The 16,932-nt window shown below is 35.1% G+C and overlaps 1 protein-coding gene across 2 annotated transcripts; it reads left to right on the forward strand.

Annotated features, from left to right (window-relative positions):
* Nucleotides 1-5,542: 5,542 nt before the first annotated feature.
* LOC110784098 (DUF21 domain-containing protein At4g14240) lies at nucleotides 5,543-14,945 on the forward strand. 2 transcript variants are annotated; one of them, XM_021988502.2, is made up of 13 exons: nucleotides 5,551-5,892; nucleotides 6,456-6,532; nucleotides 7,641-7,724; nucleotides 7,809-7,922; nucleotides 8,667-8,750; nucleotides 8,936-9,007; nucleotides 9,494-9,561; nucleotides 10,586-10,673; nucleotides 11,095-11,168; nucleotides 11,250-11,619; nucleotides 12,915-12,961; nucleotides 13,052-13,133; nucleotides 14,628-14,945. In XM_021988502.2, the coding sequence occupies exons 1-13, from the start codon at nucleotides 5,655-5,657 to the stop codon at nucleotides 14,703-14,705; spliced, it is 1,476 nt and encodes a 491-aa protein (XP_021844194.1). In that variant the 5' UTR covers nucleotides 5,551-5,654; the 3' UTR covers nucleotides 14,706-14,945. The 2 variants fall into 2 exon arrangements, with proteins under 2 accessions (XP_021844196.1, XP_021844194.1); XM_021988504.2 differs by lacking the exons at nucleotides 12,915-12,961; nucleotides 13,052-13,133; nucleotides 14,628-14,945 and having other exon boundaries at nucleotides 5,543-5,892; nucleotides 11,261-11,424.
* The last annotated feature ends 1,987 nt before the right edge of the window (nucleotides 14,946-16,932 follow it).

A 16,932-nucleotide genomic window follows, 5' to 3' on the forward strand; every position in this document is an offset into this window, starting at 1 on the left:
GAAAGTTTTGGTACCTGAAGTACGGGTACCCGAACTTAACGGTTCGGTTCATTGATATCAATTTTAGCCTTATTGATTATCGATTACCCAATCCGATAATGTCATTAGTTCGGGTACCCAACCCATGTTCACCCCTACGTAACACCACCTCTCCCGCGTCAATTACGTGAGGATAGTGCTTACAGTACACCACCTCTTCCGGGTCATATTCATTTTCCTTCAATTGTTTTTAGTTTTTGTACATAACACTTATTTTGTCGAAGGACATGAATACATGATTGATCGACTATCAAGTAATGGAATAATTACGACCTCGTTTTGTTGTCCTATTGAATTAGAAAAATTTGCCAAATACTCCCTCCATTCCTAAATGATGTATCCATTTGGAAAAGGGTGGTGTTTTTAAGAAAATTGGAATCTTAATTTGTATTGGTATAATTGTAATGATTGGGTGTAAGAAAAATGATTGTAGGTAAGAGATTATAATAATAATAAAAAATAATAATAAAGAAATAAGGTAAGAGAGAGGAGTGATAATGATGGGTGATAAAGGAGGTGAGAGAGTGGGTATATGGGAAAGGGAAAAGAATTAAATAATAGGGGTGAGAAAATTTAGGTGGGGAATCTTTAGGTATTTTGGTAATTAGATATAAATGTAAGGGTATTTTAGGAGAAAATGTATGTCCAAAAATAAAAACGGATACAACAAAAAAAAACGCTTAAAATGGAAACGGATACAACAAAAAGAAATGGAGGGAGTACAATTCAATAGAGTTCTTTATTTGGCAATTACAATCTCAAATTTCTATTTTTGCCAATTACAACCTTAAACTTATACATCCATTTTAAATTACAAAAATTAAATCATAAATAAGAATTAAAACAAAAAAAAATCGAAAAAATAATTTTTACAGATATTATGTACTTCATAATTGTTTTTAATAACGTTATGACATCATCTTCGGGTGATTTTTGCCGAAAAATAATTTCGGGTTGTAATTTAAAATAGATGTACAAGTTTAAGGTTGTAATTGGCAAAATTAGAAATTTGAGGTTGTAATTGGCAAATAAAGATTTTTTTATTTTTATTTTTTGAAACTGGCAAATAAAGAACTTTATTAGATTGTACTTGGCAATTTACCATTGAATTATAGTATTGAATTAATATTATGAAGTACGGATTTTTTTTATTTTATAAAAAAGGTTCAAACATTGATAATCTTTGGCTCGATGCAATAGTTATCTTGAAGATTAAGTATTTGACGTTCATATTTAAATTAAGTACGAGGAAACATCTTAATGAAAAGACGTGCCATCCCATTATTTTTTTCTACCATGCCAACAAAGTTGAACTACGTACTATACGCGTAAGAGACTAATTAACTAGAAGACATTGTTTAATAACATACAAATTCTTGGACTATCCTCAATTATGTTCACTTTTCCATCATAAAAAAATGAATTGTTGGTCTCATCGTTTAGGTTTCAATAATCACTCTCCTTTTGTAAGATTCTTTACCTCTACTTTCATCATCCCGTCAATTGGATCGGTGATCGCTATTCTGATTTTAAAACGTAGTTTGTGAATTGTGTAAAAAAACAAAATAAACCAACTTAATTAGAAAAATTAAAGGAGGTAATTAATAATTAATGTATTTTAAATAAATTTAATCTGATTTGTTTTGAACGTGCTTTTTCTCATCTAATCTAATTAATTTGATACTTCATATATATGAACTTTTTACTTTAAATTACTTTGATTTTCTCCCTATAATACTCTAGAAGTTGTAAAATATACGATCTTGTTTAAAATAAGCAATTAAGATAAGATGAACTTTACATGTACTATTAGTCCATGTCTCCATGACAATTTGATGTTCACATTGAAATCGAGTGAATCTACACTAGAAATGAACACTTATTGTAGATTGGAAAAGTTACCCCTCTATATTTTGGGTGTGTTATATGCTTCGTACTACCTCACTTTCGATTCGAGACCTTTTTTATATATAATTCTATTTTTATTTAATAACCTTTTACAAACAAGTTTTGGCCTTTTACTTCGTAGTACTACCTCATTTTCGATTCGAGATCTTTTTTATATGTACTTCTATTTTTATTTAATAACCTTTTACGAACAAGTTTTGGCCTTTTACTTCGTACTACCTCATTTTCGATTCGAGATTTTTTTATATGTACTTCTATTTTTATTTAATAACCATTTACAAATAAGTTTTGGCCTTTTATCATTTTACCCTGTTATCTCACAAATATATTTACATTTTTCTGACTCATTTTACCCACATTTTTCCTACCCCACAACGATAAAGAATAATTTTTTTAATTACTTGCATATAGTTGCATGAGTAGTAAAAAAGAATGTAAAGAAACGTTTCAACAAGCAAATACATGCAACGTATCGCACGTAATAAAATACAGTGTACTTCAGTCCTTTAAGTAGGGGTGTCGATTCTCAATCCGACCCAGTGAACCCGATGAGTTTGTCCGACCGTTTAGAATCCGAACCGTTTAGAACCCGCGAGTTAAAATCCGAAATCCGATCCGATCCGATTATATTCAACCCGAATCCGACCCAACCCGTTAGTATTGATCCGATTAAGATCCGAATCCGTTAACAGACCGATCCGTGACAATCCGGATCCATTTAATCCGATCCGAAGCGATCCGAAACCCGTTTATGATCCGATCCGTTTCAATCCGAATCCGTTCCAACCCGAGGAATATCCGTTTAATCCGATCCGTTTTTAACCTGTGACCCGTTTAATCCGACCCGTTTCAACCCGTGACCCGTTAGATCCGATCCGTTTTTAATCCGTGACCTGTTTAATCCGAACTAATTCCAACCCATCGATATAATAATATATTCAATAACTTATATTACTAATCTTAAATTCTTATTACTTTTAAAAGTTAGTTATTATTTTCGTCCCCGGCCTAATTAAGTCATCGATATGATAATATATAATTTGGAAACGAACTGCCCCAAATTCCAACCCGCTACCAAATAACCCGATCCGATAATTACCCGAACCAATATAAAACTGAATCCAATGTAACCAGGCTAAATTAGTTTCAATCCAACCCGTTTTAGTCTGTTACCGATTAATCCGATCCGATATGAATCCGATCCGAAATGAATCCGATCCGATATGAATCCGACCCGATATGAATCCGACCGACATGAACCCGAACCCGTTATAGTCCGACTAAACCCGTTAACAATCCGTCGTATTCCAATCCGATCCGATCCGACCCAAACCGACTACAATCCGACCCGTTTACAACCCGATCCGATATGAATCCGTGAATAAAAAATCCGACCCGATCCGGTCCGTTAAGTTTTCAATCCGATCCGATCCGATCCGACCCGTTAGCCAAATTAATCCGTTCCAATCCGATCCGTTTCAACCCGAATCCGATGAGTCCGACCCAAACCCGATCCGTTGATCCGATTTGACACCCCTACCTTTAAGTGGACAGGCACTGCAACAAATTGGTGGAGACAACGTTTCTGTTATATATTTAAAATATTAATTCTATAACAAACGAAATTCGAAGAAACGTTTTTCTTTTTGTTTTTGCACAATTGTACGAGACTTGTTTTTTGTTTGAAGTATCGATAGACAACTTTCAAAGTGATGAAATAATTAAGATCACATTAAAAAGAATCACATATTTTTGTACGGGAAAATGTATTTTTTAAAATTTAAACAATTGTTTTCATGTCTCGATACAATAATGTACTTTTATCTTAGATATGAAGCATATATTTAACGTGCGTAAGAATCATTACAAAATATTTGTAAAAATAAATAATGAAAAAAATTATATATAGATAGATAAGTAAAAAGATATGTTAATCACTTTATCACTCCACATAACATATACGAAGTATCATCTTTAACAGATAAGTAAAAAGATAGGTTCCATCTTTAACAAGCTTTTGCACATGGTTGTAGGCTTGTAATCCTTATATGAATGCATTTTCATACTGTGTTGTTTTTGTTTTTGTTTTTGTTCAGTCAAATCACCACTCCATGTACATTACGCCATTGTGTTTGTAGGATGTGAATCTGTTAAACAAGATATGGAAGTTTGATCCACTCGATCAATTTAAGAAACAAACTTAAGAATCTGCTAATTAAGTTTGCTTGAGATACGGAAAGAGTTGTTGTTTTGAGTGAGATAGTTTGTACTTTGCTTGATAAAATTATAATGTGTATTTTTTTTCAAAGGGTATCATTTTACCAAGCAGAAAAGATAAACACATATTAAAACTTTTCACTCTTGAATTGATAAGTAAATATGGAGATGCCATTAGTTTTGACCACTAGCTAGATTAAAGTTTCATTGATTTGACTTTGCAATTCACACTAGACAACAATAATATTATAATACCAATGAAGTCTTGACCTAGTGGTTAAGATTGAGAACTTGTGTACGATAGATCTCAAATTCGAATTCCCTGACCTCCAATATATTTTTCCGTAGTGGATCATTCGCGGAATTTTTATTTTTTATTTTAAAAAAATAGTGATTATAAGCTCAGTAACATGAGTTAAGTAGCTCTTTACTATTGGTTAGATGGGAGGAAAAAAAGCCCACTACATCAAGGTCCAAGTAAGATAAAATTGAAGAAATGTTGGGGGTCTAAATTCCTTTTAGCCCATTCCTAAATTTTTCTGTCCACCACTAGAATAGGATTAAAATGATTTACAAGTGTTAGCCATTAAGCCATATCATCATAATCCATATAATTTATACACATAATTATAAATGTTGTTGAATCTCCAACCTTAACTCTAAACATTAAAATCTCAACCATTAAACTATGTCATAATACGTGATTTTACTAATGAGATTTTGGCTTAGACCTTAGTGATAAAATTTGAAGGTTTGTGTACTTATTCGAGTTCCCTCATTTACAATATCCTTATTAGTCATTTGCACATATGGAGAGTATACTTTATCGGCGTTGAAAACTACGACTACATATATTTTATTTGCTTTATTTTTATTATTATTCAACACCTTATCACTTATTCTTGTTAAAATCAGATCAAACTATACCAGATAAGGAAATTTGAACAAGACCGGATCATACAAAGTAAAAAACACTCGTAATAGTTAACAAGCATTCAGAATACAAACCAAAAAACATACTCGAAAAATTCAAATCAAACCAAAAATAATCGAACTATACCGAATCAAAAATTAAAAGTGTTAGACCAGATCAAGTGAAGAGAAAGACCAAATCATACAAAGTTAAAAACACTCGTAATAATTAACACGCATTCAAAGTTCAACCCAAAAAATATTTGCAAAATTCAAATCAAACAAGAAATAATCGAACTATGCTTGATCAAAAATTAAAAATATTAGATCAGATCAAGTGAAGATAACGCAACCTACTTAATCGCTTAATATCCCGTTAAAATTTGAGTCAACCACGGGGAAATTGGCCGACATATGAGACAAAGATCCAAGGAGTAGGACCCGATTAACAATAATTAAAAAACCATAATTAGTTATACAACCACGAAAAAATCCCGATCATTCCTGATCACATTTCACAGCGTCACAGACAGTGACACAAAATTACACACAGTCACATACGCCAAAGAGACGAAGAGATGCAATTGGAGATGCTTAACTCTTTAGCCATGGCGTGGAACCCGACGGAGGTTTACCGGTTAAGCTCCGAAATCGATTTCGGTACTTTTTGGTGGTGGTTTTACGCCGGGTTATGTATCGTCTTCGTTCTATTTGCTGGTCTTATGTCTGGTTTAACGCTTGGTTTGATGTCTTTTAATCTTGTTGATTTGGAGATTCTTGCTCGTAGTGGTACTCCTACTCAACAACAACAAGCAGGTTTTGGTTTATTAATTATTTAATTTGTTCAGTTGATTCAATTTCGTTTTCAAAGTTCATATTGAATTGGGGGTGTTTAATTGGGGGTATGTGCGCGGATATTGACTAGGTCTTAATTGGTTAAAGTCTCGGGTGGTGGGTGGTATGATCGAAGCACCATCCTCTTTGAATAAAATATAAGAAGTTTTGATTTGTGTACATAAGAATAATTTATTGTTGTTTATAATTCGTATGCAATTTGTTGTGCTTGGTATTAAATTGTGTTTACATTTTTAGCAATAATTTATTTAGCTTATAATTCATATGTAATTTGTTGTGCTTGGTATTAAATTGGGTGTTAATTGTTGTGTTTTTTCTGTTCAATGGTTGGGGGTGTGCGCGGAGGTTAACTAGCTTAGTTGGTTAAAGTCTCGGAGATGGTGGGTGGTATGATCCATGCCCCCATCCTCCCCTGAATAAAATATAAGAAGTTTGGATTTGTGTACATTTTTAGGAATTATTTATGTGCAATTTTGTTGTGCTTGGTATTGAATTGGGTGTTAATTGTTGTGTTTTTTGTCCAGCTTCTATCCTTCCTATTGTTAAAAAGCAGCATCAACTTCTAGTGACATTGCTTTTATGCAATGCAGCCGCCATGGAGGTATACTGATGCTTTGAATCCATATTTGAACATCTTGATCATTAATCCTAGTTCATTGATTTGTGTTTTTCGCCTGGAACGAACCTGGTTTTGTTGTTGTTGGTGGTGGTGATAATCCTTGATATTAATTGTGATTTGTGTTTTTCGCCTGGAACGAACTTGGTTTTGTTGTTGGTAACTTAAGTTACTTGTGTTTTACTTCATTGATGGTTGTTAGTTGAGATATGGGTATAGCTTCAGATCATTTCACTGTTTCAGTGTTCGGTCCTGTCCAATTATGAACTCAATCTGCAGCGCTCTTTGTTGGTTGACCCGAACGTTGTATACAATACTCCCTCCGTTCCTAAGTAAGTGTCTCATTAACACGGGTATTAGGAAATGAGAAAAGCATGTAAGAAAAACAATGTTGTGAGTGTTTTTATGGGAAAGGGGATAAAGTAGATGATTGTTTATTGATAAAGTGCAAATAAAAGGGGATGTGGGGATGAAAAAGTGGGAAAATATGGAATGTGTAAGAAAAATCAATTATGATTTATGGAAAAGTGACAAAAGCGTACGTCTAAAAATAGAAACAGGACAAGTAAAGGGGAATGCCCGATTAGGAAAACATGACACTTATTTAGGAACGGAGGGAGTATTACATTGTGACTTGTGAATAAGATTTTGAGGGGAATAGGAATAGAAAAGTCCATGACTAGAGTAGCTTGTATGGGAGGAATGTAGACATTTACTACGGAGTACTTTGGAGTTTCCTACAATAAGTGATTTGTAGGATGATTACTCAAAGAAAGGGGAGGTCCATCGAATTTTTTCGTATAAGTGTTAATAACTTAATATACATTTGTTTGCACCTGCTTCTCATGATGTTGGGATGCTTGTTGCGTACTTGTGTAGTGGGTTAGTTAAAACATGATTTCATGCTAGGGGATCATTTCTTCAAGTTTGGGGCAGAGGGAAGATGTGTTGCTCGGATTTCTTTCATTAACTCTGCTCTGTTGATCTCATTAGCATATTGCTGGACCATTGTGTTTGACAATTTCTTGAAACTGAGAGTTGTACTTGGCTTCAAAGTCTTTAAAACTGATTTCATCTTGATCTTCATCTGCAGACACTTCCTTTATACCTGGACAAGCTTTTTAATCAGTATGTAGCTATTATTCTATCTGTAACTTTGGTCCTATCTTTTGGGGAGGTGCGTAGCTTTTGATTCTGTTATCATTTTGAAGTTTCTATTTTTATTCATCTTAATACCTTCTCACAAATTTGGCTCTGATAGGTTATTCCCCAAGCTATATGCACGAGATATGGCCTTGCTGTTGGTGCAAATTTTATATGGTTTGTACGCGTATTGATGATTGTAACCTATCCGATTTCTTTCCCGATTTCAAAGGTAAATTTCTTGGTTTTAGTTTGGGCCTCTTTGTTGCTAGGTGATGCAATTATTATGTCAGTAGGATTACCAGGAATTGTATGATGCTTGATGTTCCGAAATTCCATGTAGCATTTTGTGTAGTCTGCCGTACGGGCGATTTTTTGTGGTAGCTAAATTCTTTGCCGTTGATTATGTTCAATGTCTAACGTGGTTACCCAAACTGTAAAGGATTTCCTTGTTGAAAAACAGCTTAGTGAGCATATATCAATTAGATGAATGATTTTTTTTTGTATCTTTGTATCATGGAGCTAAGTAATCTTCACTACAAAGTGACTTGCTTGATCAATTAGATGAATGAATTTCTTGTAATTCTGTGCCATGGAGCTGAATGTGACTTGCTTGAGTTAGGCAACTAAGTATTCGTGAAGGGAAATATTTGAACTCCTCTTTAGATTCTTGTATAATGGAGATTGTGCATAACCTACACCATTCAGACGTCGAACTTTCCTTGCAATGCACTGGATTGTTATGAGAAGATGAAGTTTTTTTGTTATATCTGTGCTATCTGCAGCAGAGTGGACAAGGTTATTTTATCGTCCTGTTCTATGCGGATATTTAGGAGAGGAGTGGTCTTTTTTCACCTGTCTTTTTATAAATTGTTGATGATGGTGATAATGGCAGTTATTCTATAATTTTAAATTACTATGAACTGTTTGTGCTGTGTGGAACTTTTCTGTCAATTAAAGAATTCTGCAATTCAAGGTGTTGGACTTCTTACTAGGACATGATGAAGCACTGTTCAGGAGAGCTCAACTGAAAGCACTCGTCTCCATTCATGGCGAAGCGGTAAAGCTACTTTCTATAGAATTGCTTATTTACATAATAACTTCCAATAACATCAGTTCCTGAATTAGCTGATTTGTTGATAATGCTGAGATTTTCTGTCTTCTTCAGGAGTTGTCTAAGTTGTCTTAATGGGTGCTCACTGCTCACGCATCAACTGATTAGATTTTAATTTTTATTTTTTTTAGGCTGGACAGGGAGGTGAACTTACTCATGATGAGACAACAATTATTAATGGTGCATTAGATTTGACGGAGAAGGTATTTGCTGAAAAAACCTTTATATTTTTAAGCTATTTCATACCGCTTAGAGTTCATTTGTGTTTGATTTAAGTTGAGATCCACAAATGCTTCAATAAGCTCAGCAAAACTGCACTCTTTCGAATACTAAACTGCCTGGGTACAGGACGGAATGTTGGAATGTCAAATTTGTGGCCACCCTTTTGAAATCAATCTCTTGTTTAGAGCGTAAAGGATATGGGCATTCAACAGGAACCTCATTGTCTTGATTCTGATCCTACTTGTGTTTCCGGTGGAAATATCCACCGTTTGCAAGAGTTGCTCTACTCTGTCTGCTACCAGTATAATGACACCCAACATCGATACCTCCCGAAGATTTTTTGTCCTGAATCCTTTTTACGCTTTATATGTTATGGAGATGTTTAACTGGCTGTAAGACTGCTACGTACCTTGTTATATAAACTGTTATCTAAACTCTGGTCCCTGCTTTTCACTCTGGGTGAACAGACTGCTCGGGAAGCAATGACACCTATTGAGTCAACTTTTTCCCTGGACGTGAGCTCAAAGTTGGATTGGTAATGATGTTTATCTTGCTCTTTCCTCTATATAGATTCTTTGTGTATATTACCCTCTCCCCCAGCCTTAGAATAGGGAAAGGCAAGTCCAAGTCATTAATGTGTTGTTAAGCACATTTAAGTTAGAAGATCATGCAAGAAAATGAATTGTTCTGTTTTCTATTGCTTCATGTCTGATGCTGTAAAGCTTGTAAGTTGTAATACTTATGCACAATCACATAGCTGGTAGTTGCATGATCTGAGGAGTGCATACTATTAGAAAGCTTAAAGTTGAAAATATGAAGGTTCACATCCTGTGTGTAGATGGAGTACTGGTTTGAAAAGTATGGAGGTTCACATCCTGCGTGTAGATGGAATACTGGTTTGATGTTGTCTAAACATACTTGTTTGCATATTTGAATGGGATTTTCGAATGCCTCAGTAACCAAGTTATGCACAATCTTACTCCCTCCGTAGCTTCGTCCACTGTTATTTTTCATGTTTGGAGAAACATTAAGCCAACATTTTATCTTTAACTCAAATAAAGCATCTTAAATGCTCTTCTACATAATTCCCAAACTTGGTGAATATTGTGAGACGTCCAAAACTCCAAATTCATTTGGCTAACATTTTTAATGGTGTATCTCACTTCTTATACTCAACCAAAGCATCTTAAATGCTCTTCTACTTTAATTATTCTCATCAGGAACTTTGTGAATATTGTGAAACTTCCAATAGAGGGAAAGCTAGTCAAATAATAGAGGATAGAGGGAGTACTAAATTTGTGCTATAATAGTTGAGTTGTGAAACTTGAGGCCAGGGAACCGGGTTGGCGGGGGGGGGGGGGGGGGGGGGGGGGAGGGGTAAGCTTGTAGGTAGCTCTACTTTTATTCAGCATTTGAGGTGGGATCTGCGACATCTCCCCCTATATCTCCTCTATTTGGAACTTATTGGGAGATGAATGTTCTACAGTCTGTCTGTTGTTTTCCCCCCTTGAAGGATACTTTTGCTTGTTTGTTGATTTGGCCACTACTTCATTTTGTAGGGAAACAATGGGAAAGATCCAAGCTCGTGGGCATAGTCGAGTACCTGTTTATTCTGGAAATCCAAAAAATTTAATTGGAATGCTTTTGGTGGGTGTCAAAAGTCCTAGTCATGAGCTTTTGAATTTCTCCCTTCACGGCTTCACCCCAAAATGAACTTCTCACTTACTGTTGGCATGAAGATTAAGAATAGTCGTTGAATGTAACAAAGGTAAAAAACAAAAAACAAAAAAGAAAGGCAAGAGAAAGTGTTTGGAAAGGAAGAGAAAAAGATTGATGGGAGGGATAAGGAAAGTGAAAAGTGTAAAAAGGAAGTTTTTCCTTTATGGGACAGCCTAAAATGGAAAGTGTGAAGTTCATTTTAGGATTGAGTGACATCTTAAAATGGAAAGAATTATACTATTATGTACGCTCAGCGTATCAAGTTCTTGAATCAAGTTTATCATCGTATCATGTACTGCTTCTGATGGTCTAGAATTGGCTTGTTAAAGGAGTTTACTCTTCTTTTCAGACTAAAAGTCTTCTAACGGTACGACCTGAAACGGAGACTCCTGTAAGTGCAATTTCCATACGGAATATTCCAAGGTGTGTTCTAGAATCTATAAATATCACACTCCTAGTTCCCGATTAAATACCGAGGGAGTAATATTCTTACATGCTTTCCAGGGTTCCAGCAGACATGCCTTTGTATGACATATTGAATGAATTCCAGAAAGGTCAGAGTCATATGGCAGCTGTGGTGAAGGAAAAAGCAGAGAATATTCATAATTTGCCTATAATTGAAGTTGAAAATTATAATGAGTCAAATGTTACTGATGTCAAGTCCGACTTAGCTACTCCTTTGTTGTCCAAGCAAAGTGACAACTCTGAGAGTATTGTGGACATTGATGAAATCTCTAAAGAAAGCAACAAGAATGGGCATAATTCAGAACAGGATAATTCATCGAACTCTTTGCTGAGTCCAGTAGAGATTATTGGGGATGAAGAAGTTATTGGCATTATCACCCTTGAGGATGTATTTGAAGAGCTTTTGCAGGTAGATTTTATTTATTTATTTATTTATAATTCTTTTGGTGTCAATAAAGGAATTTTACTACAAGATAATTAGGATCAGGAAGTGTAAAGGTCTACAGGAAGAAAGGGTGAGATTCCCTAATGGAAGATCAGCTGAATCTAGGCGGCAGGATAATACAGTCAGGGCGAGTGATGTGGTTGCTCCCACATCACCAAGCTACACCATTTTAGGACCCTTACTGATTTTAGGACCACTTTATAGGTGTTAGGAAAAGATTCCTGCACTAAGTTTCATACTTTCGTATGAAGTATTTGATACTCCCTACGTCTAAGGTTATTTGACATAATTGCATTGGCATGGAGATTATGAGTAATGGATGAAGAGAGAAAAGGCAACAGAATGTGGATGTTTAGTGAGAGAAAGTAGGAGTAGGGGTTAGAGAGAGAAAAAGTAGGAGAACGTTTACTTGAAGTGTTCAAGTAATATGGGATAATGGGCAAATGGCACTGGGTAGTTCTTTTTTTTTTTAATTTTTTTTTATACTGTAGTACTGTGCATTTGAGAATCTACTTCTGTTCCCGTTGAATAGTGTTCCTCAAGTGCTAGTTTGGCACATGTGGTAGACTAAGGCAGGCAAAATGGAGAAACGGATTTTGAAAATATGGGACTTAGGCTTTGTTCTTTTCAGTTGAAAACCCCTTTCTCTGATTTGCGCTTATGGGAATACATCAATACAACCTTACCTGACAATTGAATTTGCTTATGTTAGTTCGAGTCCGTTTGAAATCACACAAACCTGTTTTTTCTGAAACTTATATTTTTAACGGCAAAAAGGACAAGTTCCTTGTCTTTATATTCAGATTTACTCTGCTTATTTAACAAGCTGATGAAGCAATGCTTACACATACTTTATACGAAGTATGTGGCATTCAACCTTGCTGTGGTTCCTTCTTTTCCTATGGTTTTCAATACCTGTCGTAATGAGTGGTCAACAATAAGCATCCAATTTTGGATTAATACAATCAGCAGCTAAGCCCCCTAGAGCAGCTGGTGAATTTTGTGCCCCAGCTTTTATTTTCTGTATGTTGTAGCCATCTTTCTGGGTATTGGATTTTGATGCAAGGGGCCAAATATAACGGCTTACCTAAAGAAATTCAGTCTTTAACATCAAACTTTCACACCTTTCTAGGATTACTGACTAAATCTCATACTGTAGAGGGTGTTAGCTTTAACTTTTGCTCTGTATATTCTTTTCTCCTTCCTCTACTTAAACTACTGTAATCACTCACTTCATGTGATCTTCTTTGCATATACAGGAGGAGATTGTAGATGAAACAGATGAATATATTGATGTTCATAAGAGGTATTAGCCATTGAAATTGACAAGTTCAGTTGCAATTGACTGATATGGTCCTGAAAAAGTGACGCTCACAATTTTACCTACTTCATGCAGAATACGTGTCGCTGCAATTACAGCTGCTACCTTAGTTGCACGTGTTCCATCAATCCGGAGGTTGACTAGCCAAAAGGCTCTTGTAAGTATTTAGTTCCTCGTTTATTTCCCCAGTTCTTTCTTGTTCGTTTAGCTTTGCGTTTATAATGTGAATCATCTCAGTAGCATCATTTTTATAAATACTGTTTTTCATCTGATTTCATGAAATGGTTCTGATACTCTGCTTTCTGTCAAGGATATGTGTTGTTTCAGAAAATCTAGGATTGTCATTGGTTTGAGTGTACATTGTGTTGTTTATGTAGCTAAAAACTTACAAACAAACAACAACATTGCATTTACAATGTGAATGATAAGACAGAAAATTGGCCGATTTTGATAGATAAAGATGTGCCACTTTTTTTGGAGACAGTTCATATGAAACATGTCGTTGGAGGACAGGGTATATAACTTGTTTGAGGCCAGGTTCGAGTCTTTCAGGCTTAGCTTCCTATTTTCGGTTTTCCTTTGAGGCTGGAGAGGGAGGGAGGGGACGGGGGGGGGGGGGGGGGGGGATCCTAAATGGTGCCTATATATTTGACAAAAATTCTATGTTGAGTTCTTGTTTTAATTTAAATCTTCTATTTTTCACACATTTACGCTCTATTAATTACCCACCAATGTCACCAATTCACCGGTAAAGATTTTGTGAAGTATGTAATAGATGATAATGAAAATTTATGACGAAGAAGAGATTATTGGGTTGAACAACTACTTCACAATGGATATTAGCATGACACATATATTTACTCCCTCCGTCCCTTAATACTCGCACCGGTTTGACCGGTACGGAGTTTAAGACATTTCAATTGACTTATTAATTTAATGGGTGTTAGTTGATAGTGGGGTATTTTTTAATATTGTTAGTGGGAAATGTGTAAGGGGTGGGGAGTAGTGAGTGGGGATGTGAATTTTAAATGTTTTTTTGTAGGGAGTAGGGGTGTAGGTGGGGTAGTAGGTAAGTGTGAGAAATAATATAATGTTGGTAAAGATTTCCATTTATAGAAACGGTGCAAGTATTAAGGGACGGCCCGAAAAGGAAAGCGGTGCGAGTATTAAGGGACGGAGCCACGGAGGGAGTATTACCTTTTGTATCAGTTATTGTAGCCCACAAATGGGCCATAAGTGTTGACTTTGACATTTTCCTTAAAAATACTCACAAGTTCATTATATAACAAGCCATCAGAGCTCATGACTTTATGTTGATGTTGTATCTTGTGAAAGGTATCATATTTTTACTAAACTCGATCAAGGTTGTTTCCTAAAACATGGATAGAGAGTTAGAGACCTATTGTCAAGTTTTCGGGGTTTCATGTGTGGAGCCATGGAGGCCGTTATTGTTCACTGGAAAAATTCATCTGCTCATATGACTATATCCTTTGTTCTGGTTGTTATGTAATTGTTTCTAGAATTATAAAGGAAAGGATCAATCAAGAGGCTAAGATTTGAAAGTATCTGTCTTTTTTGGTTGCGTGCCATAATAATCTACACCTTTTGCAAATAACATACAAGCTTAACTTCCGTTGGTGGCGTTTCTCAGGTTAAGGGAGGAGGCCAACATAAGCCCGGACAAAGTGCGAAGAAGCTCACTGACGATATTCCAGCTTCAACAAAATGATTACTGATTAGGATGTTCTTAGTGGAGTCAGTTTGTGAGAACAGGTTAAAAATTGGATTTTGCATCTTTCCTTTATGATTCATAATAGGCTATACATATGAACAGAAATAAGAGTTGTGCTGTGATTTTTTGCATCTTTGTGTAGAAAGTAGAAACTGTGTTGTTCACCTTTTTTGTTTGGTTATCAAGTTGTGTATATACTCATATCAGAGTGGCAGAATTTTTTTCGTTTTTCTACCATGTCTTCTTCTTCAAGCCCCCTTTAACTTTTCCAATTTATCAAATCTCAGACCAATTTCGATTTCAGATGCAGGGTCATGGTCATGGTCATGGATGATGGTTTTTTTCCCTCTGCATCCTTCCATTTGTCTTTTTTATTTTTCAGAAATTTAAGCAAGATGTTCTTGCTTATCGACCGGCTTATTGCCATGGCTAGCATCTAAGCATCTTTAAGATGCATTTGACTATAAATGTTGACAATAAGATGAATATTAATTTCCCGATCTAGCTTTGGTCCAACTCGGTGAACCACCGTCGTCGCCGTATTCGTCTTCGATGGCCGCTGCATGTGTTTGTGTCCGTGGTGATTGCGCTTGGTTTGTGGCGTGGTGTCGGTTTCATGTGTCGACACCGCCTTTGAGTTGCCGGTTGTGCTTGATTGTTGCCCACACCTCCCTTGTATTAGCTTCCTTGAGAAGCTTTGGCCTTAGTTTAGTTGTTCTGTAGTTTAGTTGTTTTATTTTCTTGTTTAGTTTAGTTGTTTTATTTTCATGTATTTTGTTCTTATCTATTAGGCATTTAGGCTTTCTTTGAGATAGGGTGACTTTAGATTCTTTGGTCTTTCTCTGACTCTCTGTGATATGAAATTATTAGAAATCGTGTATCTTTCCTTATCAGAGTGGCAAACTACCAAATGTTTAAATTAGTTAAGTTCAAAGTCCTATTATTGTAGTTTTCTATTCATTATTTGGGTTGGGCTTGGTTAGGAGATGGGTAATGGGAAATTAGGAGTAGTACAATTTCACCTCCTTAGACCTTACAATCCACATCAAAATTATCACCCAGATTTTTAGATGCATACCTATGCACGTAAAGCTGACTGCATATGAGCTAAAACGACGTCGTGAAGCAATTGAAATTGAACATGATGACAAAAAAAAAAATGAACATGAAGTCTTGAGAGAATAAACAATGGAAATAAATATCTTTTTTCATACTAATTAAGTAATATTAATTAATATATCAGAAACTCCAGTCCATACAAGTTTCTATCACTACGCTACATTTTGGGAGAAAATTGTAATTCGAAAATTAAACGAGTAAAAAAAATGAATACTGATGAGTCTTTTTCTTCTTCTATGTTTCTCTTTCCTCTCCACTTAATAGTTCTCATTTGCCTCTTCTCCTTTTCGATAATTTTCTACCACCAAATGCAAAAGGCTACTCAAATTAACCTACTCGTCCATGAATGTTTCAATTGAGTGTTGGAAATGGAATATTGCAAGTCTGCAATTAGAAATTGCTTTTCTATCTAACAAAAAAGTGTTCCAAAAGGAAAATACAATTGATTAGTTTTCGTATTTACCCCTATCGTATTTCTATATATATTGTTTTTACCTATACTCAACAAAATAAATTTAACATGTATATAAATTAGTTTGCCACGTAATGCTCCTTTAATTTAATTGAAATGCCATCGCATATTACCCTTAACCGTGACTTGGCGCTAGACGACAATGAAAAACTAATTATCCATAGTAACTATGAGCGAATATTTGGCCAATTTAGAAGCTCTTTCTCTTCTGTGAATCACTAATTTAGCTTTCTCTCTAGATGATAGAATCTCGTATGCGGTAGAGTTATGTTATATATATCTTAGCGATATGATAAACTACATAACACAAAAGTCTATATAACTTAGTCGTTGTTTGGTTGAGGGGATTTGGGAGGAAAAGAAAAGAAAGAAAATGATTTTATTATGTTCCCATGTTTGGTTGGATAAATTTCATAGGATTTGATGGGAAAGAAAGGGAACCCAAATTCTTATTTACAATGGGTGTACAATAAATATTGTACACCGGAGTAAAAGTTAACTCAAAATGCTTAAAAGTTAAGCTTATATATGTAAAAGTTATCTATTTTTAAGAGATAAATTTTTTCATTTTATTAAAAGTTATTTCTTCAAAATCACTAATAATGTATAAAATTAATCATTTTACCCTCTAAA

Source organism: Spinacia oleracea, chromosome 3 (genome assembly GCF_020520425.1).
Source record: "Spinacia oleracea cultivar Varoflay chromosome 3, BTI_SOV_V1, whole genome shotgun sequence".
NCBI lineage: Eukaryota > Viridiplantae > Streptophyta > Magnoliopsida > Caryophyllales > Amaranthaceae > Spinacia > Spinacia oleracea.